The sequence below is a fragment of the Phragmites australis genome, chromosome 5, assembly GCF_958298935.1.
Source record: "Phragmites australis chromosome 5, lpPhrAust1.1, whole genome shotgun sequence".
NCBI classification, from domain to species: Eukaryota; Viridiplantae; Streptophyta; class Magnoliopsida; order Poales; family Poaceae; genus Phragmites; species Phragmites australis.
The window spans coordinates 2,176,084-2,203,398 of NC_084925.1; the positions used below are offsets into that span (position 1 = coordinate 2,176,084).

General features: G+C 39.3%; 2 protein-coding genes across 4 annotated transcripts; one reads left to right on the forward strand and one right to left on the reverse strand.

The window, feature by feature from the left end:
* Window positions 1-592: 592 nt before the first annotated feature.
* LOC133918350 (uncharacterized) lies at window positions 593-3,889 on the reverse strand. Its single transcript, XM_062362196.1, has 3 exons — window positions 3,542-3,889; window positions 1,937-2,201; window positions 593-1,164 (listed from the first exon to the last, which is right to left on the reverse strand). The coding sequence occupies exons 1-3, from the start codon at window positions 3,638-3,640 to the stop codon at window positions 845-847; spliced, it is 684 nt and encodes a 227-aa protein (XP_062218180.1). The 5' UTR covers window positions 3,641-3,889; the 3' UTR covers window positions 593-844.
* Window positions 3,890-5,178: 1,289 nt separating this feature from the next.
* Window positions 5,179-22,434, forward strand: LOC133918351 (nuclear pore complex protein NUP160-like). 3 transcript variants are annotated; one of them, XM_062362197.1, is made up of 27 exons: window positions 5,179-5,491; window positions 6,289-6,421; window positions 6,515-6,779; window positions 6,924-6,984; window positions 7,347-7,498; window positions 8,838-8,920; window positions 9,917-10,021; window positions 10,371-10,468; window positions 11,108-11,228; window positions 12,670-12,852; window positions 12,946-13,138; window positions 13,226-13,797; window positions 14,663-14,825; window positions 16,095-16,357; window positions 16,485-16,672; window positions 18,088-18,158; window positions 18,234-18,577; window positions 19,331-19,399; window positions 19,536-19,845; window positions 19,935-20,066; window positions 20,162-20,267; window positions 20,397-20,462; window positions 20,609-20,747; window positions 21,494-21,601; window positions 21,701-21,850; window positions 21,940-22,113; window positions 22,188-22,434. In XM_062362197.1, exons 1-27 carry the CDS (start codon window positions 5,286-5,288, stop codon window positions 22,263-22,265), a joined length of 4,533 nt encoding a protein of 1,510 aa, XP_062218181.1. In that variant the 5' UTR covers window positions 5,179-5,285; the 3' UTR covers window positions 22,266-22,434. The 3 variants fall into 3 exon arrangements, with proteins under 3 accessions (XP_062218181.1, XP_062218182.1, XP_062218184.1); XM_062362198.1 differs by having other exon boundaries at window positions 20,627-20,747; XM_062362200.1 differs by lacking the exon at window positions 18,088-18,158 and having other exon boundaries at window positions 18,223-18,577.
* The last annotated feature ends 4,881 nt before the right edge of the window (window positions 22,435-27,315 follow it).

The window sequence follows — 27,315 nt, forward strand, 5'->3', positions numbered from 1 at the left end:
GAATTGCTACTGATACATGAGGCCATTACGAAGGACATGGCAACAAGGATGATGTGGCTACCACATCACTCAAAAACGGCCACACTTGTCTTGGGATGTAATTTACATAGTTTTAAGAGATGGATGACAAGTTATTCCCAGTTTGGATAGCAGGGGCAAAAGGAACCGAGAGAAGATTTGAACGCCAGACATGCATTTTCCTTCGTTAAACGGATATTAACAACCAGAAACTAGAATATTTTTTCCAAAGTTTCTCAACAAAGTTTAATTAGGAGATCCACCACCCAAACATGATTACAAGATCAAGTTACATGTTTTTGAGAGATGTATGATGGGTTACCCCCGATTAGGATATCAGAGGGAAAAAGCAAGAGAAGGTTTGAGGACTAGATATAGCCTTCATTCCTTTATTAAACGGATAGTAACAACCAAAAACTAGAATATTTTGTCCAAAGTTTCTTTGTAAACTTTAATCAGGAAATCCACCATGCCACCACCCAAGCATGATTACAGCATAAATAAATCTAGCATGGATACAATATCAAAACGCAAAACAGAGTTCGGAACATGAACAGCAAAGAGGCATTAAGACGTTATAAAATCCAACGTCACTTCAATTAATTGGATGCCGACCTGATAGGGCTCTCTTGTAGCATGATAGTCTGCTGATACTGACACTACTGGGAACATTAGCACTACGCTAGGATGGTAACATGCTCTGCGCATAGCAACTATATGTTCTCACTTTCAATTGATCTAAAGCACCCATCCACTACTACACAACTCGTGGAGGCCAATTAGAGGATTTCTTCAACCTTGGTGTCACATACTATGCCTCCGGTTGTTACCTAGACCACATAACATGGGTTGATGGGTTTGGTAATGACGGTGGGGTCATACAATGTTGTTGCCACTGGTGAAGGTTCTCACCGTCAAATCCCACAGCAGTTGCTTCAGGCGCATCCTCGACATCCATTGAAGTTGCTTCAGTCTCATCAGCCTCCATTGGCACTTCAAAATTTTGTGTGGTTTCTAGCTCAGAGGCAACCCAATCAGATCTTATAGCGATCTGTAGTGGTGCCCAAGGAACTAAAGCCAAGCTGTTGCACCGCTCAGGAGATTTGTCCTCCAGCTCATGATAGTTCCCTTGATTGAAAGCATGATCTGAAAGAGGAGAAAGAAACTGGTGAGGCGTTATAATTCACAGCACAAAACTAGAAAGCACAAAACTAGAAAAAATATGCTGCAACAAGCGAAGGTTCTGCAAAATGGAAGCCAATGAAAACAAGCTCCAAGTGGAGACAACAGAACCAAAGAAAATAAAACAAACACGATAATCATTGGCAATTATATCACATCAAACATCATGATATTGATGATATTCTGCACGGCTATAATACTAAGAAGAGAAAATCATATAAAGCACACCAAGCTGTACACGTACACATTGGAATGTAAGCAGGTGTTGCCTTGTCTAGAATTAATCATCATCTTATGTCCCAAGGACAACGTACATATTTGGTACAATAAAAGGCAATGCACATAAGACAACACCACACAGAAAAGGAAATAACATGACATAGTGCTTACAAGCACACATGGGTTCCTGTTATAGCCGCACGGCAGAACTAAAAAGTAGGATCTCTGCAGTTCTGCGTCACTTGCTTAAAGTATCATAAGACAATTTTGGATGTAGCATAGATATAAATTGACAGAACATCTAGATGGTTTTTTTAAATCACACAATAAACATCAAAATACTTAGGCAGCAACAGTATCTTACTCTACATAATGCTACTACAATGCCTAGGTTTACATTTGACACTCAAGACATATTAAAGATCTAAGAAACGCGGGATAGAAATAACTAACATTCAGGGGACGAGTAAATTCAAATATAAGTGACTATTGAGAAGGTTGGTTATAATCGCCTTACTCTTTAGACCACGTATCAAGTCTGAACTGACTATGAATGAAGAGCTTGAGATACCAGGACCAAAGGGTACAAGGTTATCTACTGGTTTGTATAAAACGAGTGACATGTCCTCGCAAGACACATGAGGTGCCATTGCACCTTCCATCAAGTCTTCCACACTAGGCATGATAACATCACTATTGATTTCCTCTCCCAGCATCTCACGTCGAAATGCCATGGAAGGGGCTGGTGGTTCTTCTTCCATAATAGGTGGGAGTCCACGGTCCTTCAAACAATAAGCAGCAACATTTTATTGAGCAAGACATTACAGCTGTAATAAATTGTCTGAATAAAGACTCCCAATGCATGCAAAATATTGAACAAATCAAATGTTGCAAATGACAGAATGCTTAGTTATATGTACAAGAAAATAGATATGCAACACACCCTGCATATCAACGCAACATGAACATTGCTTACTTGTATACAGAAGAAAATAGAACTGCAACATAGATACTTTTTCCTTCACAAAATTAGACACTTCACTTGAAGTGATCAAACAAAAAGCAAGGTACTACTTTGCTGGATCTGGATAGTCAGACTCTCTCAACAAATGTGTATAGGAACTGAAGCTCGTGTAAATGGTTATAGAGGTGACACCATAAGAACACCCTGGATATCAGTGCAGGACAAACCTTGCCACATGACTACACAAAATAAGAACCTCGCTGAAAACAACATCGAAATGTGCCAATACCTGCATGCAAAGAAATAAGACATGCTGATAAAATAAGACGACCTACAAAAAAGTTGGCTACCGATTGGTTGTTTGGTTGACTGCATAGTCTTTGAAGACAGATAAGAAAACGATTTTGTTAACTAAATATTCAGTAGGAAGCTTCTGACAGAGCTGCTACTGCTGAGTAAACTCATATTGGTTAAATCAATAATGAGAAAACAGAGTAGAAGTGGCCATAGTGCTGACTACACCTCTACAATATGTATTCTATCAATCGCATGGAGCTGCTTTAAACAAATAGCCACTGGTACAGTTCATGGGTAATCGGGTATGACAGTAAGCGTAGAAAAAAAAAACCAAATTCAGGGACAAACTAAAGTTCAATCCGGGGGATGCTGCAATTGCATTATTCTATTTCCTAGAATTTGGGACCATCCACCATAACACAATGACCATATATCGTCAAATAGGACTTCTAGAAAACATTCAGAAACAAAAATAACTCGATTCATCACGCATGCACTCATCGGATAGCATTTAGATGTGCCGCACAAATCTAAATTTACTAGCCATATATGTTGAAGACACAATAAATGAAGCATAGACAAGCTAAATAAGTAAATATAGGCGATTGGAACTAGATATTTGCTTATATGGTGAACTATTCGGTCAAGAAAAATAATCCACTATAATCAACCAATTCTAGACCAAAGGCTTGCTATAATCAATCAAACCAGCTAGGCATTCACCGCTAAGCGATCACCTCATGTGCACAGACAGGAGGCACAAAATTAGGGCATCCCTATCCATGTGCCGATGTGCGTCACTCAAGCACACAGGAATCACCAGCTAACACTAAGGCGTGAAGTGCAAGCCAAATAGCTCACCAATCTGCGGCTCTTGGCGGCGGGGCCGGAGAGAGAGAAGTCGGAGAGGCCGTCGACGACCTGCTCCAGTTCCTTCCTCTTCCCCACGAACCCCACCATCGTCCGCGAATCCTGGTTAATCCCGCCTCGAATCCGGCGAGATTCCACCCGAGCCTCGCTCGAATCGAGGGCAGGTAGAGCTCCCGAGGGCGGCGGCGGCTGCACCGTCGCTGGTCGGAAGGGCGGGCGCGGCCTGTGGGGATTTCGCTTCGCGCGCCGCCGAAGGGATGTCTGGGAAGGATTTCGCGCTTCCGCTCGGTCCGCTCGTGTGCGGCGGTTTGGTCAGGTTGGTTGGTTCGCGCTGGATGGATGGTTCCAGAAAACGCGGTGGGCTCGCGCCTCGGTCGCTTGCAGGCGGGGTCGGGTTCCTGGGATTGCTGGTGAGTTAAATTGAAACCAGCAGGTTATCCGTTACAACGAAAATGTAAATATAATATTAAATATAAATTTAAAGTTACAACGAAAATATAAATATAATATTAAATATAAATTTAAAGATACAGTGATATAGATGTGATATGAGAGTACTATTGAACAAATACGTCAGTAACGATGCTATAGTTTAATTTCAAATACGATTCGGAAAAAAATGATTCAGAAAAAAATGGAGAAATTATATGTTAATTTGTCTCCTAATTTATTTATTTGTTTTTATTAGTAAAATATGTATTTTATCTGTAGTAATAACAAGTAGGACGCCTAACAGATGAGGGTGAATGAAGAAATAGATAAATTATTCTAATTTAAGGAGATTCTATTAGATAGAAAGGGAATATGGTGAAGATGTGACACATGGTTCGTGTTTTATATAGTAAAGATAAAGATAAAAAATAGAGAAATACCAAATATAAATAGCAACTAACAAAATAAGATATTGCCATGGAATCATTTTCCATCTAAAAGAGAAAAAAAGATAACACCAAACAAGTGACAATCACATGTAAACTCTATTTAGGCCCTGTTTGTTTCAGCTGTAGATTGTGATAAGCAACTTATAGATTGTGGATCGTAAGAAGCTGGATTGTAAAATCTGGATTGTAAAAGGTTGGATTGTGGATTGTTAGAATCTGGTGGAAAGCAGATTGCTGGATTGTTATAATTTGTGTGTTGGATTGTAACAATCCAGTTTTTTCAACCAGCTATTTGTTTCAGCTTTTAGATTGTGATCAGAATCCAGCTTTTACAATCTAGCTGTTTATTTCAGCTTTTGAATTTTGATCACAATCCAGCTTTTATAATCTGAAACAAACAGGACCTTAGTATTACAATGGTTCTTCAAAAGCGATTATTATTTTTCTCCAAGTTTGAATGAAGGTATTAGTTAGAGCATATATTTTAAGATGTTGTAACATGAAAATCCTATTCAAATTAGTTAATACTCCATAAGATGTTAGATTTAGCTGCGTAAAATAAAACACAACAACTACAACTATAAATTTACGCTTAGAAGGGTAACTATGAAACAAAAGTTAAAAAATTGGCTCCAAAACAAATGCAACGGTTTAGACCTCGTTAAAAAATTGGCGGGGTGAACGCCAGCTCCAAACCAAACGTACCCTAAAAGCCCAACAAGAAGCCCAACTAGGCCATACCACCCTTCGTTCTCAAAGCCCCAAATTGCTCCAACCATTCCCCACCTCGCCGCCCAAAACCCACACTCTCCAAAACCCTCCTTCCCTCCGCCGCCGCCTCCGGCGAGGCCACCATGGCCGCCCCCGCCGCCAGAAGGATCGTTGGCGCCGAGGTCCCCATCCCCGGCTCCGACAAGCTGCGGTGGATCGACCTCACCGTCCCCTCCTCCCCCTCCCCCGCGCCGGCGAGCCCCTCCGATCCCTTCGTCTGCGTGCCTCCGCGCGCCGCCTCGGGGTGCCACATCATCCTCTCCGGCGACTCACAGTATTACCTCTGCTGGTTCGTGTTGTGGCTTCTCCTCACCGCTTCGAGCTCTATCGTTTTTCTGGTCAAATGGGTGGTGCGCTGTGTTAGCTGGACATTGCGAAGCTTAGATTTTGCTTAGGGATGTTTGCGCGTTGGGAGTTGGTTGTGCTCATGTTTTCCTAAGATGACTCATTGTAGAACTAGAACCACAGTGCACATTCAAGGTTGCTGTGGTACTTGCCACGTTCAGAGAAACCCTATGTTTATAGTAGCTCCACTTAAGTAGTAGAATTGTTTCGTGAAATTTCTGTGACGTAGGTTCATGTCAGTTTGCTCCTGCATTGTGTATCATTGCACCATCAATGCAAAGTCAAGGCCCGGGTTTGATCCGAGGCACCACATTGGACTTCGGCTGGATGCTGACATGGCTATACTGCGATCATGCTGATAGGCAACTGCCCTGGTGTAAAGAAAATGCTAATGTCCAGCCAAATTTATATCGTGATATTCCAGTAGAGCCCCTTAATCAAGCAATTTATACAATCCGAACACCAACCTTGAAGGAACTTCTGTTAAACTACTACTGCAGGAATATTGCTTCACTAAGTTTCCTTCATTCATATCCTGTTACTGGCAAAGCACATTGACATAAATACCTCCTGTTAAATTTTACGGAGCCATAACTGTGATATTATGTCAGACTCCTAGACAAGCAATTTTTTTACGACTAGCCATACCCAGCTTTACAATATTTTTTTTTTTTGTAAAAAATCAGGAACATGTTGTGGATGTAAATTTTCTAAAGAAAGAAGATGGTTTCTGTTTTACAGGAGGATTTATGAGGAACACCAAAATGTGCTAGAGGTCATCGAGCTTTGCGCTTCCAAGGAATTCCCGAGCTCTGGATTGCGGTTGGTCTTCCAGGAGGCGCTATGTCCATTTGCCTTTTTATGTGAACGTGAGGTTGGCTCATTCATGATATCTTATCTCTATTGTGATATTCAGTAACTTTCTGGAACCTTAGAGACTAGATTAATCACTTTCGTGGTAATGCAGGGCCGTAGGCGAGGCGAGCTTGTATATCTGCTATATGTGCTTACTGTTTCTGGAGTTGCTCTCTTATGCCACTTACGCAGCCCATTTTCCTACGTATCTGGTTCAATACTGCACCAAGATGATATAGTTGAGTTTAATCTCCAAACTCATGCACAGAGTGCGAAGGTTACAGCTGTAACAGCAAAGCCAGGATGTCTAGTGATTGGTCGGCAAGATGGGTCAATCTGTTCTTATAGTCTTGGTAAATTAGCTCCTGATTCACCAGGCAAGTCCTCTACCGTCGATTCGCAGCAGTGAACTCACTGTTGTACTGTTATTATCCATATGCAATGAGTTCCAGATGATTGAACTTTGAACCTTCTGAAGCTCTCCCCAAGGTTTCTGAAAGTTATTTTGTCTTTTACTGTAGCTTTCTTAAACGAGCTGCGAGATGATGCTGGGATCGGGCGTTTGTGGACTCTCATGTCAAGGTACTTATTTTCTCATAACAGTCCACCAAAACAATGAAAACATGAGTCTACAAATTAGCTCCACGAAAATTGTTGCTAGAACAGATACTGTTTTCATGGTTGTCCATCAACCATTGCCCCTGCCATATAGCTCTTCTCAGAATCTACCATACTACCATAGCAAGTAGGAACAGCTTGTGCGATGTTCATACACTGGTAGACTACTGATACTTTAATTTACTGTTGCAAGTCCTAACATAGCATATTCTGTCTGTGAATGGAGTTCCAATATACTGTCAAACTTTTTTAGTTGATCGACATATCATGTTACATATTTTTTGTTTTTACCTATTTGCATGATATTTTCCTACATTATTTTGCAGAACAAAGGCTGTGGGACCTGTGCAGGATATAGTGGCGACTGTCGTAAATGAAAGGGACCTGTTATTTGTTCTTCATTCGGATGGGAATTTGCGCATATGGGACAATCACAAGAAACTTCTCAACTATAATGTTTGTTCGAATGATGTTGACGGTAATCACATGTTCTCTTTACTAGCTACCCTCTTGATCTTCTACGTACGAACTGTTAATTCGGTCCTATGGTTCTTTGTACGCATTTCTGCTCTATTTATAATACATGCAATGTCATAATACATTTTGTTGAAGTATTAGTGAATTGCCCATCTTCTCCCATCAACTTAGGCTTTTGTATGAGTTGGTCGGTGCATGCAGCTCAATATCTATTATATAAAACACGAGTTGGTTCCCGCATCACCTATTCTCCCTACTCTCCTCCCATATAATAAAAACCCTTAAAAATCGAATAATTTACCCACTTTTATCATCCATCCTCGTCCTTCATCCACCCCATCTCGTTACTACTACGGATATGTGACCCATTTTACTAATGGAAATAAATGAAGAAATTAGGAGGGAAATTAGCAGATAATCTCCTCCTTTTTCAAATCGTATCTGAAATCAAAATACGACATTGCTCCTGATGTATTCGTTCGGCAGTTCTTCCATGAGGCATCTACATCTTCATACATTGAGTTTGTGCTTGATGTTACCGTGTCCAATGTTTGGGTTTTCGTTGCAATACACAAGCAATTAGCTAGTATGGTATTAGAACAAGAGATCTCGAGTTCGAGTCCTGGTCGGCACAATTTAAATAAAAAGAATTGTTGCCCGCTCCCATTCCACATCTAAAGCCTGAGGGAGCCTCAATGTGAGGGTGAGTGCTGAAGTATAAATGAATTGCCCACCTTTCCCTATTAGCTGAGGCTTTTGGTTGAGTTGGTTGGTGCATGCAGCTCAATACATTCAATGTCATTGTGACTTGTGTAAGCCACAATCTACAATCTTAAGTCAATTGTGTTCCTAGCATTATAGGCGATCCGCTCAAGCTGTTTCTTATCCGTAAGCTGCTGACATCCGATGTCTATCCTAGTTGCTGGATAAGTGATAATTTTTTTGTGATAGACCGATGGTAGCTTGATCTGTGCATGTGCGTGCTTGTTTCAGTGAGCTCAGTGACATGTTTTGAACATGAAAAAGAAAAACATCCAGGAAAATAGTAACTAACATGTGGGGTTGATTTGTTGCGATAGTTCCATCGAAGAGTCAAGGGAAGGGTTCGATGGAGCAATTTGAGATGCATAAAGATTAAGGACTTCCATGAATAAACTTTTGGTGTAGGCATGCTTTGTCAGTGTGCCGTGATATTGCAGTCGCTTTTGCAATTCTCTCTTTTGTTTTGGCAACCTTGCTTTTTCAGAAACAGTGTGTTTATTCTTTGGTTGCGCACCTTGCTGAATCTTTTCTTGTTCTTGAGTAGTGCATTTATATTTACAGTATCTCTTTATCTACAGGCCATCCGTCTAGGCTATGGGTTGGTGAGTCTGATGATGATGAAGAGACGATATCTTTGGCAGTTCTGCATCAGAATACTGTGGTATGTCAAGATTGCTGTCTCACCAGTGATTTACTTACTCATCTGCCATCCACAAATTTACTTCTGTAACTTTCCGTTCAACGCATATCGGCACATGCAACATGAGAACAGAACCAAAGGTTGTAGAGCTAACTAGGTAAGTCCACTGTTTGAAAATGGCAAAAGAATGTTCTACCTTTTAGGTGTAAAGTGAGTTGAAAGTATATTTCGAGTACACACACTATGTGCCCAGAATGCCTCCAAACTAATTGTAAGCTATGCCTTGCCAGTGTTTCCTTACATGATGGGACTACCATCATTGCCAAACCATTTGATCTTAATATGTTTGGGAGTAAAGAGGGGGGTGGTTTAAACTTTTTAGTCTCATTCAGAAAGAGTTGGACAGATTGATGATGGCAGTTGTGGCTTGAATTTCGCAGCTTGCTGTGGTTGGGGCTTGAAATACTGAAATTCATCAAGTGGTGGGAGAGTGTTAAGGTGGAGTTACTGTGTCTTAACCAAGGAGTACTAACAAATTATTATTAGTGAATTGGTGACATGAATTACTGGTGAAACACGATTATCCCCTCAGTTTTATAGGATGGTGAGATTTACTGGCTGTGGATTATATAATCAGGATATACAGGGTGCTAGTAATTTTTTTGTTCTTCCCCATGAGGTAGTATTTATTTATGCTGCTTCCTGTTATGTTATCCTTTTGGTAATCACCTGCTGTAGTTTCCAGCTGTAGATTGTAGATACTTCACATACCAGTGTTGTATTTCTAGATGCAACCTCCTAAGGTAAACTGGGACATTACCTTATCTCCTTATGCTTAAATGTTGGATCTGATGATCTATGCTTTGCTCGTGCTCATGTTTTTCACTCCATGAAATGTAATTTTCCTATTGTGGATTGTTCGTCATTGTATAATGACAAGATGTGACGGGAACTGTTATTTTATCTCAAAATTATTGCTGGAAGTAGTTGACTGGTTAGCATTATGATATTGTAAAGGTTCAAGATTGTGACCATGTTGCTGTATATGGCTTCAATTTTTCTGCTGGGGAAAGGTTCCTGTTCTCTTCTGAACCTTCAATTTCTACCATACCTTTGCTGGAGGTAAACAAAAGCATCATCATGGGCGATATACTTTTGTTTTTATTTAGTTTATTGGCATTGGCATCAACAAGCCCTATTTTCGCAAGACCAACATCTACTTCATTAATTGGAAATGTATCAGATAAAAGCTTAACACTTGCCAATATTAGTTACTCTGGTGTTTCAAATATTAGTATGCATGTTCCTAGAAGACAGCATTGATGCATTATTATTTCTTATATTTTAAAATATGTGTTCCCTCATTATTGGAAGAAATTAGTGTTGCGGGCCTTGTGGCAACTTATTGTATTTAACCTATCATATTTGCTAATGTCGTCAATCTGCTGACGGATAATGCCCTTTTACTCAGGGAAAGCTTGTTGACATGAAAATAGGCACGGATAAGCTTTGGATACTTAAAGAATTTGGATCAATGTTCTATGAGACATTGCAGTATGACTTCGATACGTAAGTCTGCTGTATCTCATTGTTGTCACCCTGTTCCATTGATCCTTCAACCAGTGGTAGTTCTGTCAATAATTTTTGCCACACCGCGAAAATTGAACTAAGCATCTCTTATTTGAATGACTTTGATCAGTATATAAGTACAAATGATCAACTGTACAAAAGACAAGCAAACTAACATATATAAGTACAGAATTACATGTTAGTCGTGATTTGTCTTTTCTGCATGTTACGCATATTATCAACTTTCTGCACAGAAATCTGTAAGCGTTCATGCAATAAGCCAATAACATTACATACATCCATAAATTCGAGAATTTTCAGAAGTGCACATGTGTAAACATCGGCAATAGGTGCTGAGGTGAATTTTCCATCAAGAGCACATATTATCATATTAACCAGTTAATAGTTATTTTTTGTATCAGTTTCACATGACTGTGGGCTTTTTTATCCCACTTAATTCCATCAAGATATAGTTGAATCTGTCAGCTTTTGTCATCTATCACCATGTTTTTTCTTTCTAAATTTTATTTTCAGTATTTGATTTTATTTTCTTACATAAACCCGAGACACATAAGCTAAACTATATCAGGTAAGTTTAATGAAAGGCCAAGTAAGTACTTACAATTTGAATTTTTGCAGTGAGAAAATTTTCTCTTATGTGCTACAAGAAGATGCTATCAGTGAGCAATTGTTTCAAAGTTCTGATAATTCATTGGATGATTTGGTCTGGACAGCTGATTCAATGTTCTCTTCTTTCAAGGTAGCTGTAATTCCCTTATGGTTGTTCATAGTTCTAATTTCATCTGGAACACATGGATATGGTTCTCTGCTGATTTTATTTTATGATAACAATTTATGTTCTTCACTATGAATTATGACCTTGCTACTTTGCATTCCTGTTAGGTTTTGTTGTCTTGTCCATTAAATTGATTGATCTACTGATACATGTTTAATTCTAATACCCTTGGTCACTAAGACTCCAGAGATTCTTAAGCAGTATATTTCTGTAGTTTTGTTATATTTTATTTAGTATTAATGACCAATTTGATCCCTCAACCTTTCCTGTTGGTTCACTTTGGTCTTACAAGTTTCAAAAAAGTCAGTTTGATCCCTCAACCTAACATATTTAGCTCAAATTTATCCTTGTGGTGACGTGGCAGCACAAAGCCATGGATGATGACCAGGATTTCTTTAAACTTTGTTGGCTTATCCATTATGAAAAGATAACTCCTATCTTTTTTCTCCCTCTCATTCCGAGCTGTCACCTTGGTAGTCCAGAGCCACTATCCAGCTCATGCTCTGAGTCTTAGTTGGATAATCCACCTTCTTGAGTGAGTTACAGCTTGGTGACAGCATCGCGGCTGTACACCTGTAGTCTCTTTAATCCTGGTCATTGCTCTCACCTCCAACCTCCTCAGCTTCTCTACAGCTTCAACCTCCGAGAATGACTTCGGCGTGAGCTGTGAAGCCAATGGGTCATGGGTGACCAGCCATTGACTCGAGGAACCCATATCAAGGCTACTGGCATGCATAGGAAGTTTCCTCAATCTTGGCTGAGTGCTGACGTAATGGGGAATGGGAGTAGTTGGTAAGATATGAGTAATTAATGTCATTACCAAATTTTCCCATTTCAATGGAATTAAAATTTGTACTGGAGCTAATTGGAATAGTGAGGGCATTTCCGTATATTCAGGTTGGGTGAGTCAACTAAATCTAAAGAAACCGTGTTCAACATCCACGTCATGTGCTACTTCTCATGCAACACCAGGGATTAATTCCAGCCAAATGTGTAAGTTGAGAAATGGAACTGGCACTTTGAAAGAACTCAGAGGACCGCAGTGAGCGACTGGGCAAAGTTGAGGGACCAACTTGGTCATTAACCCTTTCATTTTCTGCTTTACTAATTACTACATTTTCTAATTTATTATTTTGTTCCTAAAATCTGTTAAAAAAACTATGGAACTATGGAAAATGAACTCATATTGCAATAAATTGTTTGATCAGCATGTTTTGAACCTGTCTTTTCAACTGAAATGCCATATAATGACTTTCTAGTGTAAATGTATTGTTCAGATAATATGTGCTCTACTGCTGTAGAGTATATCCATGCATTTTAGCTCCACCTTTTTTTGTTTTTGTTTTGTGGCTGTGTAGAGCTCTTCAATGTCCTTTAGCAATCTAGACCTCTTTGGTATCTGTAGGAGCAGGCTTTCAATTTTATTTCATCCATGTTTCTGCGGAGGCTACTTCAACCGGGAGTAAACAACTGTTCTGCACTACGTGAAACCTTATATGAGCACAAAAAATTTCTATCAGATTCCGAGATCCAGTCACTTACAGCTAATGGGCTACAAAAAGAGATATTATCCATTATAGAGCAAGAGGTACTATTATTTTTGTTCGTTTGTGTAAATTTAAGCTTCCTAATTTCTAGTTCTACTGTATGGCTGAATTTTCAGACTTCTTTTTGGTTTTAGGGAAGTTCACAGACAGCGAGTGCCACCGTTTATCACTGGAAAAAATTCTCTGCACGATATCTCCATAACTGGTGCTTGAACAATAGGCCATATGGGTTGCTTCTTGATACTAACAATGAAGTGTTTGGTTTAATTAGAAAGGGTTCATTTTCCCTATTCCGTTGTTTGGAGAGTGTGGAGATGCTTATTTATGGTTTGTTTCTGACCTAGTATTTAACACTATTTTTTCAGCTTATCAGTTGGGAACAATTAGGCGATACTAACTAGCCCAACATTTCAGGTTCCTCTGATGAATTGCGCAGTCTTGATGGCCTTGGGATGGACTTTTTATTGGATGATATATCTGACTTTGAACTCCTTGATGAAGTTCTTAGGTGCATGGGCCATATACACCATCTGCTGGGGAGATCTTCCACTGCAATATATTACGAGTCCTTAATCAGTTCTGTTATATCATCAGATGAAATTGCTTCACAGATAATAAAAATGCTAGAGACTGGTTTTAGTCCTCAATCTTCCTCATCCCTCATTACATTACTTGGAATGGATACTTATGTAGAAAGAAGGCAGGCAGCTCACAAAAGTCAAAGGAAGTTTTCTGTTGAGATGTTACTATCTTTTCATAAGTTGCAATCAAGATCCACATCCTGGTCGGCAGTATTCGATGTGATTGAGAAGTTTATGAAGTGTTTGAACACAAACATCACTGTACAAGAGCATGAATCAAAGAGAGTTTGCAATGTAAATTCTATGCTAATGGTTCAAGCAACTTCACAGGTTGCAAGAACAATGTTTGAGTGTGCTTTTGATCTGTTTCTGTTCCTCAGTTATCTGGTTGGTGTTGGTGGGCAGGTAAGCTATACTTTTGTGACTTTTGATATTTCTGTCTGCTTGTGCACTCTAACCTCAACTTTGCTTCCTCTGCTAAGTACTCAAATGATTGGCATATAGCTAAAGATATACATTATTGAGCCTTCATGAGCATGCTTGCTTGCTTGTCTCGACTGTAACTTGCATTAGTTGGCCAAAACTCTCAAGAACCTAGGCAAATACCGGGATGTTGGACTGCTCGTTGTGATCCTTGCATCAACCGGAAAGACAGATAAGAATTGATTTTGATTGCTGAATCAATCTTGTGCACATACCATTTAGTTCACTCCCAACTATCGCTGTGCACTAAAAATCGTGTATGTGAATATTTGCTATTTACATGTCATTTCAGAATATCTTGCCCTGAGGGCTAAAAATATTACTTTCATATGAAAATATTATATTCAAGTGACTGGCTGACCATGTCCATTTTTGTCTTTTACCTCTTTCCCTATGGGTTGTAAGGCAAATACCGGGATGTTGGACTGCTCATTGTGATCCTTGCATCAACTGGAAAGACAGATAAGAATTGATTTTGATTGCTGAATCAATCTTGTGCACATACCATTTAGTTCACTCCCAACTATCGCTGTGCACTAAAAATCGTGTATGTGAATATTTGCTATTTACATGCCATTTCAGAATATCTTGCCCTGAGGGCTAAAAATATTACTTTCATATGAAAATATTATATTCAAGTGACCGGCTGACCATGTCCATTTTTGTCTTTTACCTCTTTCCCTATGGGTTGTAAACTGTAAATTAATGAGTCTTAATTGATACAGTTATTCTCGAGCGGTAAATGTTATTTTTGTTTCTTTATTGATAATAATAATTTCGAAATTAGGTCTCCTTGTTGCAAAGTGATGTTGCCAGAATAAAACTGAAGTTGTTTCCGATGATTCAAGACATATTGGGACAGTGGATCGTTCTCCACTTTGTAGGAATTACACCAACCTCACCATCAACCATTCGTGATTTTAGCTACCAACTTTCTTCGCTTCAGCTTGGTAATAATAGCCTAAAGGATATGGTTGCATTCTTACTTTCGATGTTTGATATGTATCTTTTGAATGGGCACCCTGCCACTACCATAAGTATCTAATTCTGCACTGTTTTATGATGCATAACAAGTCTATACCAAAAGACACTAGATATATCAATTTGGTGTTCTGTAATGGCATGGCTAGGTTTGTGTGATCAGCAGCTAGTACATTCTACAGGACAATGCAAATCCTGGCCTCTTGTGATTAGTTGAATCTGCATTGAGCCATTGACTAAATGTGCAAGCTCGGTCAAATCCTCCAAACAGTCTTGTCTATGCTTCCTAAGTTCCTATGCAAGGGCCCAAGAATGTTATGTTGACTTGGCACTCACTAGCTTTTATTCCTGCAATGATTGCATTAAATGTAAGGTCTTCTTTGTGCAACTGCCCAAACAAAAAAAATGAGAACAAGAGTATTGTGTTGTCTTGCCTCTGATTATAAAGGACAAAGCCCACCTTAACTTTACTTAATTTGAGCAAAGAGCCTAAAATTCAATAGCTTGAGACAATAGTCAACTGACCGTCATTACTCAGCTTGCCCCAATTTACTGTCCTGGACAAACTACATATATGTGTGGTTATATTGCCCTCCCAAGAGTGAGCAAGGATTTCCTTGCTTTTGAGGGAGAGCCAAATTGGCCCTCCTCCACTAGCAAGGATTTCCTTGCCCATTAGCATTCTATCAAGGCTAGGCAGGGGTGGCAAAGAAAACCAAACATGTCCTTTTATTCATGGTTGGAATTTTGGAATTTACGGTCCTGCATATGCAGCTCATGAGAGATTGGTGTAGTAGCTTACGACCTTACGTACAAATTCACATATGCAGAAATGAATGGAATTCCATATTTATATATACATGTACTGGCAACTGTTGTCACATTCTACATGTGGGTATCTAACATCCTGCAAATCCCAATTATATGATCAAAGCTTAATCTGGTTATGCTAAACGTTTCAGCTTCAAGAACTATTAATTTGATGAATATTTTATATCAAGCAACTGTGTCTGTTAAGGTGCATTTTTTATATCTTTTGTGTCAGTCTATACTCTGTGCCTCCTCATTTTATGGTTTCTCCTGGTGTCTGCTCTATATAATTTGCAAGTATATACCAGCTGCTTTAATTTTTTTTATCTGTGTTCTATACATGTATAAATATTTGAAGCGTAATACTTACCATTGCTTGCACATGCTGTTCTGAATAAAACTGTTTATCATTACTTTGATTTTCACAGGTAAAGCAGATGAGCTACCTTTGCACAGAAAACTTGGCTGCTCTGATTTTACATTGGCTTGTTTACTTGATTTTCCAAAATCTCCTGGAGGGGATGTTCTGTCGCCTTGTTTTCCAAGTCCAGCGGAGATAATCAACCTCGTAAGGATGTTTAGCAGTTCGATTATGTCTGGAAGTAATGTTGAGTATGTACAGACTTTCTTGGGTTCCACACTTAATCTATCAGCAGTTCTCGTCCGTAATGGTCAATACGAAGCTGCTCAGGTACTGTTTTGCATTTGTGGTCTGAAATCCATTATAAACATACGTTGGTTTTATTTGATGTGGTACTACCATACTATTTATAAGAAAAAGTTATAACATGTTCTTATCCTCAATTTCTCTCTAATAGAGTCTGCTGGGAATTCTCGAAACATACTTAAACCATGAGGAAGTCTCCCAAGCTGGTCAGGATGCAGATATTGCATGTTCAGCATACCTTCATCTCTATGGATTTTGCCTTCTGATGCTTGCATATGATGAAGCAAACCTAATTTTGAGAGAATCCAAGGTTCATGATGCTATCCGATGCTTCTTCAGGTACTACCTTTTCACTATTCAAACTTGTGCATTGAGGCTTATTAATTACTTGGGGACATCAATTATTTAAGGTCCTTATTTTGCTCTTGTACAAACAATATATTAAATAAACATAGATGTTATTGAGCTATTGAAAAAAATGGGATTGCATCACGCTCCATGGCTGTTGTTTAAAAGCCTAAATGACCAGCCCCTTGATCTATTTCTAATTTATTCTGCTGTTTAAGTTCAAAAAGTTAGGTTAAGCTAGCTTGCAGGAAAGTGATAACTGATGACATGTGGCTCTCCACCCTTAACCCCACATTTATGTTCAAAATTCTTCAGTTTTTGGACGGAACTACTATGAAAGAACAATACGGTGCCGGTAAACTTGACATCATAAATCTTGTGCTAGCACCTTGAAATAAATGTGATAATTGGTCTGCAAACTCTCGAAATTTATAGAATTATAAACACAAATCTTGGCATACCTTACGAAATGGCGATGTGGAACAGATCATACTTATGATCTGCTGTGTTTTGAAAATAGAAGGGATTGTCTGTACCTTTAGAAACAGCAAGTAATCAAGCAAGTTTGCTATCATTGGTAGCGCTCCTTGTGACTTTCGATAAATATCCGACAAGGGGATTTGTTAAACAATTCAGTTACTTAACATTTTCTGTAGTTTGTGCACTTCATATAATTTTAGTTACCTGATTCCCAGGGTTCTGTCAAACTAATAGTTCAGAACTGAGTAGTTTCAAAATTTATAGAATTATAAACACAAAAATGGGATTCCCAGGGTTCTGTCAAACGGCACATCTATTAGTTTCAGCCATCAGATCAAACATATCTAACTGTTAGGCTCACCTTAAGATAAGAATTGCAGGAATTTTTTACTCCTCCCATCCAATTATATTAAAGCATATTTTATTTTGACATGGTGTTCAAATTTTTAGTTGGATCTTGTGGGTTTCATCTCTAGCCTACTCCAACTTGCTTGGGACAAAGGCTTTGTTGTTGTTAAATGGTGTTCAAAATTAGAGTTTGACCATTGTTTTCTCACATAATATATCTTTTATAGCTATAAAACTAATATAGTATGAAAGCACTTCGAAATAATTTTTATATGCTAAATGTACTTATAATTTGACTAAGTGTTGGTCAAAGTATACAAACTTTGAATTTTCCAAAAACATTCACGCCCTGTATAAATGGATGGAGGGAGTAGTTTATTTGGGGTGAGGGTGGGAACCCAAAATTCAAGAAGGATGTAGAAGTTCTGAAAGGCTTGAAAATCTACTTAGAACAAAACACTTGGATGCGCATATTTGTCTGGTCTTATTCTCTTTCGTATTGGTAGTCTCTTTTGTTATAATGGGCTATTGGCTGGCTCATTCTCTGGCATTAACCTGGCAAATACTTTGGAAAATAGAGCTGCATCTGGGCACGAAGCTCCAAAGGCTTTGCAGAAGTTATCATTAGAAACAGGGTTTCAAGTTTCTGGTGAGATCATTCTCCTGGCTTTGCTTGTTACATACTCCATTTATATTATATTCTTACTGTTTAGGCTGGCTTCAGGGGAATGCAGATCTATTTCTTTGTGGAGGCTTCATTACTACGAGTGGGCAATGCAAATTTTTGAGCAGCACTCCATGAGCGAGGGGGCGTGCCAGTTTGCTCTTGCTGCTCTTGAACAAGTTGACATCATTGTTGATGTATACAATGGAAATGAAGCCGAGGGTCTTCCAGAGACTGCAACAATGATTAAAGGGCGACTGTGGGCTAATGTATTCAAGTACAGCTTGGATTTGAAACACTTTCGAGATGCATATTGTGCAATAGACTCAAACCCCGATGATGATAGCAAATATGTCTGTTTGAGGCGTTTCATCATAGTTCTTTGTGAGCTTGGAGAGACAAAGGTTTGGCATATCAAATTGCTTATTTACCCTTAGTGTTCACCATATGCGGTGGATAATATACCGTTATTTTTTTGGCTGTCCATGGACACACTTAGTGTTTTATAAAGCGCTAGGCACTAATTGAGTGGTGGGGTGGCGCCTAGAGCCTAGGCGGCAATAAAGCAATAGGTGGTGATTTTAGAAACAGTGCCTTTTGTCATTATCTCGACACTTGTTTATGTGCCATACATTTATAGGTACCATAGAACTTCTAGCTTGGTTATTGGCATGCATGGCCTACCACACCTGGTTATCTCCTACATTTTGGTATTCTGGCATTCACTGCAATGATACCATATTTAGGGCTGGATGGGGGGTTCCTGCAGTGTGGGATAGCGTCCAACGGTGTTTCGGCTAAATATTATTAGATAAAAATCATATAATTTGGCTGTTTTCTGCGTTTGAGCTATTAAATTATTTTCCTTTTCATTGTTGTATGCAAGGCATGTTAATCAGTCAAACAGTCTCCTCTAACTACTGTTACCTAAAAATCATATGACTTGGTTGTTTTTTGTTGTGTTTGAGCTGTTTTTTTTTTTTGCTGTACAAGGTATGTCACCCGATCTAGCAGGCTTTCCACTGAATGTTGTTAGCTAAAAATCACAGAAATTAAATGTTGTCTGTGTTTGTGATATCCATTTTTTTCCAAATTGTATGCAAGGGATGTTCACAGTTAGATTGGAGTTTAAAGTTGCCTCTCATTTGTTGAAATAGGTTCTTTGCAATGGTGAGATACCATTCACTGACTTGGTAGAGAAAGTGGAGCAAGAGCTCTTCTGGAAGGTTCTCTCTCTCTCTCTCTCTCTCTCTCTCTCTCTCTCTCTCTCTCTCTCTCTACACCATGTAAATTCCCAATTTCAACATAACCCAATCGTTGTGTCTACGACATCCTGCCATGCCTTCTTTTTGTTTTTCACAGGCTGAGCGCTCAGATCTATCTTCTAGGCCAAATCTCTACAAGGTTCTTTATTCATTTGAAGCTTATAGGAACAATTGGAGGAAAGCAGCTGCATACATGTACAGGTACTTTGTTAGATTGAATAGAGAGGGCAACGCAGGTGGCAGCCACCAACTTTCTCACACGTTGCAAGAGAGGTTGCATGCTTTATCTGCTGCTATCAACGCATTGCAGCTTGTTGATCCCTCATTTGCATGGCTCGATTCTGTTTGTGAAGCTGATGATCAAATTTCTCCAAGTAAAAGGCCTCGTAATCTTTTGATGGAGAACTGTATGTTCTGTTAAGACTTTTTGACTGTTGTTTGATTTATAGCATTGCACAGCAATGTGCTTGATTTAACTTCTATTCTCCATTTGCAGCTGCTTTTGGCACAGATTCTGAGCTTTCTAGATTGCAATTTTGTGTTGACGTTGAAATTCTTGAAAAGGAATACACACTAACAGAAGCACAGTACATGCTCAGCACGGTAAAATCTACATACAAATTTTCAGGTATGTCTAGAACTAATAATAATTGAATTTTTAGAGTTTATTATTTTAACAAGCTTTAAGAAGTAACAGCCAACTCCGTTTTTGTGTGACTGCAGAAAGCCAATCTGTTGAGGCACTGATGGATGTTCTTATAAATGAGAATTTGTATGACCTGGCCTTTACCATCGTGCTCAAATTTTGGAAGGAGTCAGGAATGAAAAGGTGGATTGGAATTTCTTCTTCCTTTGCCTTTTTACCTGTAGCCTTGTCTTAATAGATTGTTGTTTACCATGCCCTAGTTCTGTGTCTGTTGCATTGACAATAAATACTGTTTCAATTGTTTCATTGTAGGGAATTGGAACATGTCTTTTCATCCATTGCACAGCAGTGCTGCCCGAATAGAGCAGGCAAATCAGGGTATGTTGGACATATTTCCCCCCTGCTGGTTTCTGGAATTGCTTTTCATCTATTTGTCACATATGGGCAGGTTATATTAACAAGTAATAATATGTGTCAAAAAAACAAGTAATAATATTAATAAATGATGTGTGACCTAATCACAGGAGGAATTTGACTGACAGTCAACAACTGCTACTGCTGCCTTCTTCTGAGGATGATGCATGGGATATCAACACTAAGAGTATTGCTGTGGCCCATCAATTGCAGGGAAGCTGCAACTGGGAAACCCTTGAACTTTATTTGGTATGTGCCTTGTTATCTTTTCCTCTGTTGTATGTTTGTACATCACCAGGGCTTATGTGAAATGGGCTCCTTTAATTACTTTCCTAAGTTGAGAAAATCTCGAAAGTACTGTGTTCAGCTTTATTTTACTGCTGATCTCTTGGAACAGTCTGTCAGCAATGATGGACATATGGAAACTTACTGTTTTTCTCTGGTGTTGTATCTATGTGAAAACAGTCTGTCAGCAACGATGAACATATAAGAACTTACTTTTTGGTCCTGCACCTATGTAATGCGGTTTGTGATTAATATCTTTTTGTTCATTTTACCTGATTACTGCGATCACTTCCTGACTAGAGGAATATTCCTAGGTGCTGAGGGCTGTATGCAGCTGAGGTTAGTCTGGGGCCTAGCAGAAGCTCCAGTTACTGGCCACTATTTGTAGATTTTGATCAAATTACAATAGTTCTGTCAGCTGAGCACAATTATACCACTATGTCAAGCGCTGAGATTGAAGTCTATATATAATCCTTGAAACTAGATTTAACCTTATTCTGTGAGAACAACTCTCCAAACTAGACAAAGTCCAACGTAAGGTTCATGCTTTTTTACATATGAAAGTATAGTGTTCGATATTTTCAATGCGTTCCCAAAAATGATATTCCATTCGTGTTCAGCGTGCTAGTCTAAACTCTAAGCTGGTCTGCCTACCTTCTCCATGAATTGCACTGAATTGTTGTGTCAATTTTTTTATCCCTGTTTTGTAGGAGAAATACAAAGATTTGCATCCTAGGTTGCCAGTCATTGTTGCCGAAACACTTCTTTACACTGATCCTGAGATTGAGCTACCTCTTTGGTTGGTTCAGATGTTCAAGGTGACCTCCTGATGAGTGCTGAGTGCTATTATTTACACTTCTTTACACTGATCTTGAGATTGAGCTACCTTTGGTTTGGCTGCTACACTTTGTTTTCAGACTAACAAGTCCGGGAACAAGACGATTTCGTGGGGTATGTCTGGCAAAGAAGCAGATCCTGCTGCCTTATTCAGACTATATATAAATTACGGCCGGCATGCAGAAGCAACCAATTTGTTGGTGGAGTATTTGGAATCGTTCGCATCATCGGTAATGGATTGACAAACTGAAATATCAAAATGCAAGATCTCAGTGAGTTAGTACATGTTAACGTATAAACCCTTCTTAACCATTTGCAGAGACCGGTGGACGTCCTCCATCGCAAGAAGATGTCTGCAGCTTGGTTTCCATACACGGCTATCGAGAGGCTGTGGTGCCGGTTGGAAGAGATGCAGAGCGCTGGCCATAACGTGGATCAGTGCGACCGGCTCAAGAAGTTGCTGCATGGAGCCCAGATGAGCCACCTGCAACAGGTCAGTACATCTAAACGCAAAAAACTTTTAGTCCTGCGTGCTGACGCTGATTGTGTTGGCCTTCACGATTTCAGGTCGTGGTTGACTCGGAGGACGTGCTGTCGTCAGTTGGAGGTGGAGGTGGGCAGGGAATGGAGAGCCAAAGCAGCTGAGGTCGTGTTGGTGTTGGCCGTCGACCGTTGGATCTTGTATGTAATTTTCTGTATGGTTAATTCTCTACGAGAGACCCTTGTCTCAGAAAAGAAGATGCTTGTCACATGTTTCTGTAGACAGCCACGCTCCATTTGTAATGTGTCATATCGAATTGTCGTTGACCTGTCACCCCTCCACTGTTTTTATTGTGCCGGTGTTTCATCGTTTCTGGGTCTACCAACAGGTAGGTTGCGATCGAAGAATGGGATTACGCCAATTGGAGCCTGCTGAATTTGTAACGTACTAAGGCTGTGTTTGGTAGAGTTCGGGTCTAAGAATTTTTAAAGCGGATTATTTTCAACATTTCTGGGTCTACCAACAGGTAGGTTGCGACCGAAGAATGGAATTACACCAATTGGAGCCTACTGAATTTGTAATGTCTTAATACTATCTTTAACAGATACTCTAAATATTCGTCCCTTATAATACTATTACAGCATCTTTTAACATTATTATATTATCTTTTATTTTTTTATCTCTAACAGTTACTCTATTTTTTATATTCTATTACTTTCCTCCTTTCGGATTCAGTGCATACGTTATAAACAGTGATAGAGGCTCTTGTATCCATCCGTAAAAATACCGTCGTCCACCTCTCATCCGCAACACTGTTTACCCGATACGGATTCTGTTGGAGCCGAATATCGGGTGTCACCATCCGTTATTTTACTGTAGCACTTGGAAAAAGTACAGATGCGAAGTCCGTTGAAGATGGACGAAGGGTGTGTTTGATAGAGTTCAGCTTTAAGAATTTTTAGAGTAGTTAGATTAAGAGTTTTTAGTTAAAACATATTATTCTTATTTTAAATTAAATATATATATATTTAAATTATATTATTTTATCCTATAAACTTCAAAGGTTCTTGGAGTTGAGGTCTGGTAAACAATGTCTAAAAATAGGCTTGGAAAAGCAAAAGAAAATTCTAGGAGATCTAGTCTCACAGAAAGACTCATTCTTTTGTATACCACGTGTTCTTCTTACTTTTAGATACACATATCAGCAGTTGGATCAGGGAAGTATGGCATAGATCAAGGTATCGTAGAGATCTTTCGGTGAAGAAGTCGGCATGGAGTGGGCCCAATAGTAAGTGGTAAGGTAGCAGCCCCTGCCTGGCTGACAGGTGGGACCATTGGGTCACCCTCTCGGTGGACTTGTCCAAAATTTGGCAATTGCGTGCACACCCTTGCGTCGCGCGAACCCCGGGCAAAGTTTTAGTTACCGTTGGGGAAACGGTAACCGGTCCCCAGTGGTAACTGAAAATGCGCGGTTATCGCGATAACCGCTCAAAATTTGGTTAAAATTCGCACAAAATTTATTTACTAAAATTTAAAATTTAGACAAAAATGTCTGTGCTCATGAGCTTCAAACACAATAAGCAAGCGGCCACTGTGCCGAACCATCAAATTGACCACACTAGCTTCAAACACAATAAGCAAGCGGCCACTGTGCCGAACAATCAAATTGACCACACTGAAGCAGCTTATGTCTCCAACAAGCAGGTGCCCAGATGAATAACTTAATTTCAAACTCATAATTTACCGTTCACCGATGCAATCGGGAAAGAAAAATATGACAGGATGGAAGGATGAGGCTAACCTTTGCCATTTTGTTTTCAGAATACAAACCCGTTTCTCCAGCAGAACCTAGATGGCTACCCTCAGAGCGTAACTGTTGGCGAGTCACAGGTTGCTGGTGACGTCCAGCAGCAATTCCTGAAGCTGCCAGCGTCGAGCCCTTACGACAACTTCCTCAAAGCTGATGGCTGTTGATATTCCCATGCAGAAACCCTGCCGTGTAACTAAAAGTATATACAACCGCGCGGATATTGAGTTTACAGATGACGAAGCTCCAAAGTTGCCATTTTCCTGCTGTACATATGTATGTCCGTGTTCTTTCAAATGAAGAAAAGGTAAGTTTTAAATGCGTCACACTCGGTTTTAAGACTAAACCGTAGGTAAACTACATGTATGCTAGGAGTTATATATACGTAGTAACGTCATAAGTGAGTAGTAGATACAATATCTTTTATTACAATGTTATTTTATTATATCAATGATCCAAGGGTCTAAAAGAATATTACAATGCAGTGGAAATAAACTTAGCACAGCGTCCAATTTTACAGATAATTGATAAAAAGTCGCTCGTCTAGGATTCAGCTCTATCTTTTGGGAAGTCTTCATATTATTTGTCTTTTAAGCAACAGTAAGATTATGGAAGAGAGCAAGCGTGAGAATGAGTGTGAGTATATGGAGCAAGTATGGGAAAAATATGACATGCAGGTTAAAAATCAAGATAGGTTTAACTCAATGGTTTGTTTGCATAAATGTCGTTTTAGTAACAAAACGGTTATAAAAGCACCATATTTCTATATGAATGATTCTTTAAGACATAAGTCAAGGTTTCGACCACTTTGCTCTACAACCCAGGTTTAAATCACCTCTAAACAAAGCTAACTTGAATCACAGTTTTCACAACATTGATCCATCAGATCTAACTCAAAACCAACTCGGGAGCATTCGACTAATCATGTGATTAATCCATGCCGCTCATGACTCTGAGCACAGCTCATATATCAATTTTCACTCTGCAGATGTCATATACTTTATCCACAAGACGTGTCCTCCTTTTTGTCCATGTCGATCAAACACTTATACACTTTCGAGGTGTGCGATCAGGATTCCACTGCAAAGCCTTTCCAATATCTCTCTCAATACGTGTTAATCTGTTGAGGTTTCATCGTCGTACATAAGTGGAGTACACTCTCCACCCCAGAAGACCCCTCTTGCGCCTTACGGTTCCAAGAAGTACACCCTTCCGTCCCTACATCACTAAATGATCTTCACAATGCTGAGAGAATAATAAATTACTGAGCTAGACTCGTCTTATACCAGACTTGTGGTTGTACTGTTTTCACGGGTGGTAGCTCCACGAACCGATCCTTAATATGGTCTGGGCAAGACCGTCAACATCCCACACAGGGAGATAACAAATATCTGATAAAGCCAATATTCTTGTCTGGAACACATTCACAGACCAACCAACATGCCAACTTGCCCAAACCATACTTTCCAAGTCTAAGCATTTTACCAAAGTTCAATATTATTAACCAAAACTCATTTTTCATATACTACCCATGAGTAAACACAACTAAGCATTTTCTATCCAGAACATGACAACCAGACTATAGCTACAAGAAAGGTTATGAAAAACTAGTAAATCATAACAATGAGATATTATGTTTTACGAGCATGCAATTTGTAAAACAAAACTTCATAAAAATAGATGCAAAATATTCAAGGACGCTTGCATTCTCCATTGAGTTGCTCGAAATCCCCGAAGTATTGATCCTAAATATTTTCGAACGCCTCCGAAACAAACTCCTCTACAAGCGAGTAAACAAACAATACTAAGAACAAACACTAAAATAAGCAAACAAATATAACAAACACTAGAACAAGCTAAGCACAAATTTAGGAAGATTTGGACGCAAAAACTGCCAAAATCAGAGCAACGACGTGAAAACTACGGCTAAATAAATTACTAAAAAGCTAAAAATGATAAAAACTATTTTTCTACAACTAAATGTAATTCTTAAAAGACCTAAAACATTTATTCGAAATTTTCTAAGTTATTTTATAGAATTTATTCACATTTTTCTAGAAATAAAACTAATTATATGCCAAAAAACATATTTAAAGAATTTATTTTATCAAAGAAAATATTTTTAAACATTATCAAATTAATATAGATTTTCTAAACCATTTTCCATAATAAAACATGTATTCTAACATTTTTACAATGATTTTTACACTATAAAACATTAAATAACAATTAAATAAATAAAAACAGAGCTAAAATTTATAAATATTTATCTAAACCATTTTCTAATTTCTATAATTTTTCTAATAAAGAAAAATCTATTTTTTGGATTATTGGATTATCGTGAATTATTTTTCAAAAGGAAACTTGGATTTGCTATGCAACGCTGATGTCATCAGCTGACTAAGCATGCTGACTCGGCTCTGATATGCTGACTGGACCGGACAAAAGTGCACATGCGGCACGTTGACGTGGCCAAAAGAGATGACTTGGTACTTCATTAAATTTATATCGCACACTACATATTACACAGCCGAGATCTAACTAATGCAAAGGGGTATCTAACTTATAATCCTAGCTATGCATTTAAGATAGGACGGCTGAGAAGAGGGCTATCTTGGCTCGACGATGACGATCTCAGGACGGCGATGGACGACCGGGCAGAGAGGTCGTCGCGACGGTTGGAACTCGACGATGAGAGGTGGAGCGTGGCCAGGAGATGATGGCGAGCTCGTTTGAGGGCTTGGACGGAGTCGGGGAAGATCGGGACGGTTTGGCGGCGTCGTACTTTAACACCGAAGGTTTGACGGCCTTGGGAGCTCAATGATGGCGGCGATACTCAACGGTGAGTGGTCAAGGACGACGAGATGCAGATGGAGAATGATGTCGAAGGCTCAGGCGGCTTCGGGGAGGCATGGAGAGGTCCGTCGACGACGACAGGGTGTAGTGGAGCTTCGGCGATGCGGCGAAAGCTCTCTGGCGAGGGGAACTTGATGGGGAAAGGGGCTTTGAAAGGATCGAATGGCCCAAGAGGAGGGTGAATTGTGCGCTAATTAAAACTTCTACCGCTTAAACAAATAAAACCTTAGCCTAGATAAAAGAGAATGCAATTACGTGATTTAAACTAGGACAAGGCAATTAAATAAGCAAGATAACCAAGAAAGAGAATTTTAAAGAAGGACTCGCAATAGCAAAGATACTCAAAGTAAATTGCGGGAAAGTAAATAGTTGGAGAAGAGAACACCGATTTTTTCCCGAGGTTTCGAGAAGTTGGCACTTCCCCCTAGTCCTCGTTAGAGCATCCACCAAGGATGTAGCTCCCTCTTGAGTCACCAAGACTCAAGTGCTCCCTCTTGATTGCCCCTTCTCCATCTCCGGATTGGCGGGCATCAAACCAAGTACATCATCTC

Excerpts from the sequence above, each read along its gene's own strand:
- LOC133918351 (XM_062362197.1), top strand. The coding sequence starts at position 5,286 with ATGGCCGCCCCCGCCGCCAGAAGGATCGTTGGCGCCGAGGTCCCCATC. Across the intron at positions 18,159-18,233 it reads AACAGGGTTTCAAGTTTCTG|GGGAATGCAGATCTATTTCT; the intron begins GTGAGATCATTC and ends GGCTGGCTTCAG. Across the intron at positions 20,748-21,493 it reads AAACCCTTGAACTTTATTTG|GAGAAATACAAAGATTTGCA; the intron begins GTATGTGCCTTG and ends CCTGTTTTGTAG.
- LOC133918350 (XM_062362196.1), bottom strand. The coding sequence starts at position 3,640 with ATGGTGGGGTTCGTGGGGAAGAGGAAGGAACTGGAGCAGGTCGTCGAC. Across the intron at positions 2,202-3,541 it reads CCGCCAAGAGCCGCAGATTG|GACCGTGGACTCCCACCTAT; the intron begins GTGAGCTATTTG and ends TATTGTTTGAAG. Across the intron at positions 1,165-1,936 it reads CTTGATACGTGGTCTAAAGA|ATCATGCTTTCAATCAAGGG; the intron begins GTAAGGCGATTA and ends CTCCTCTTTCAG.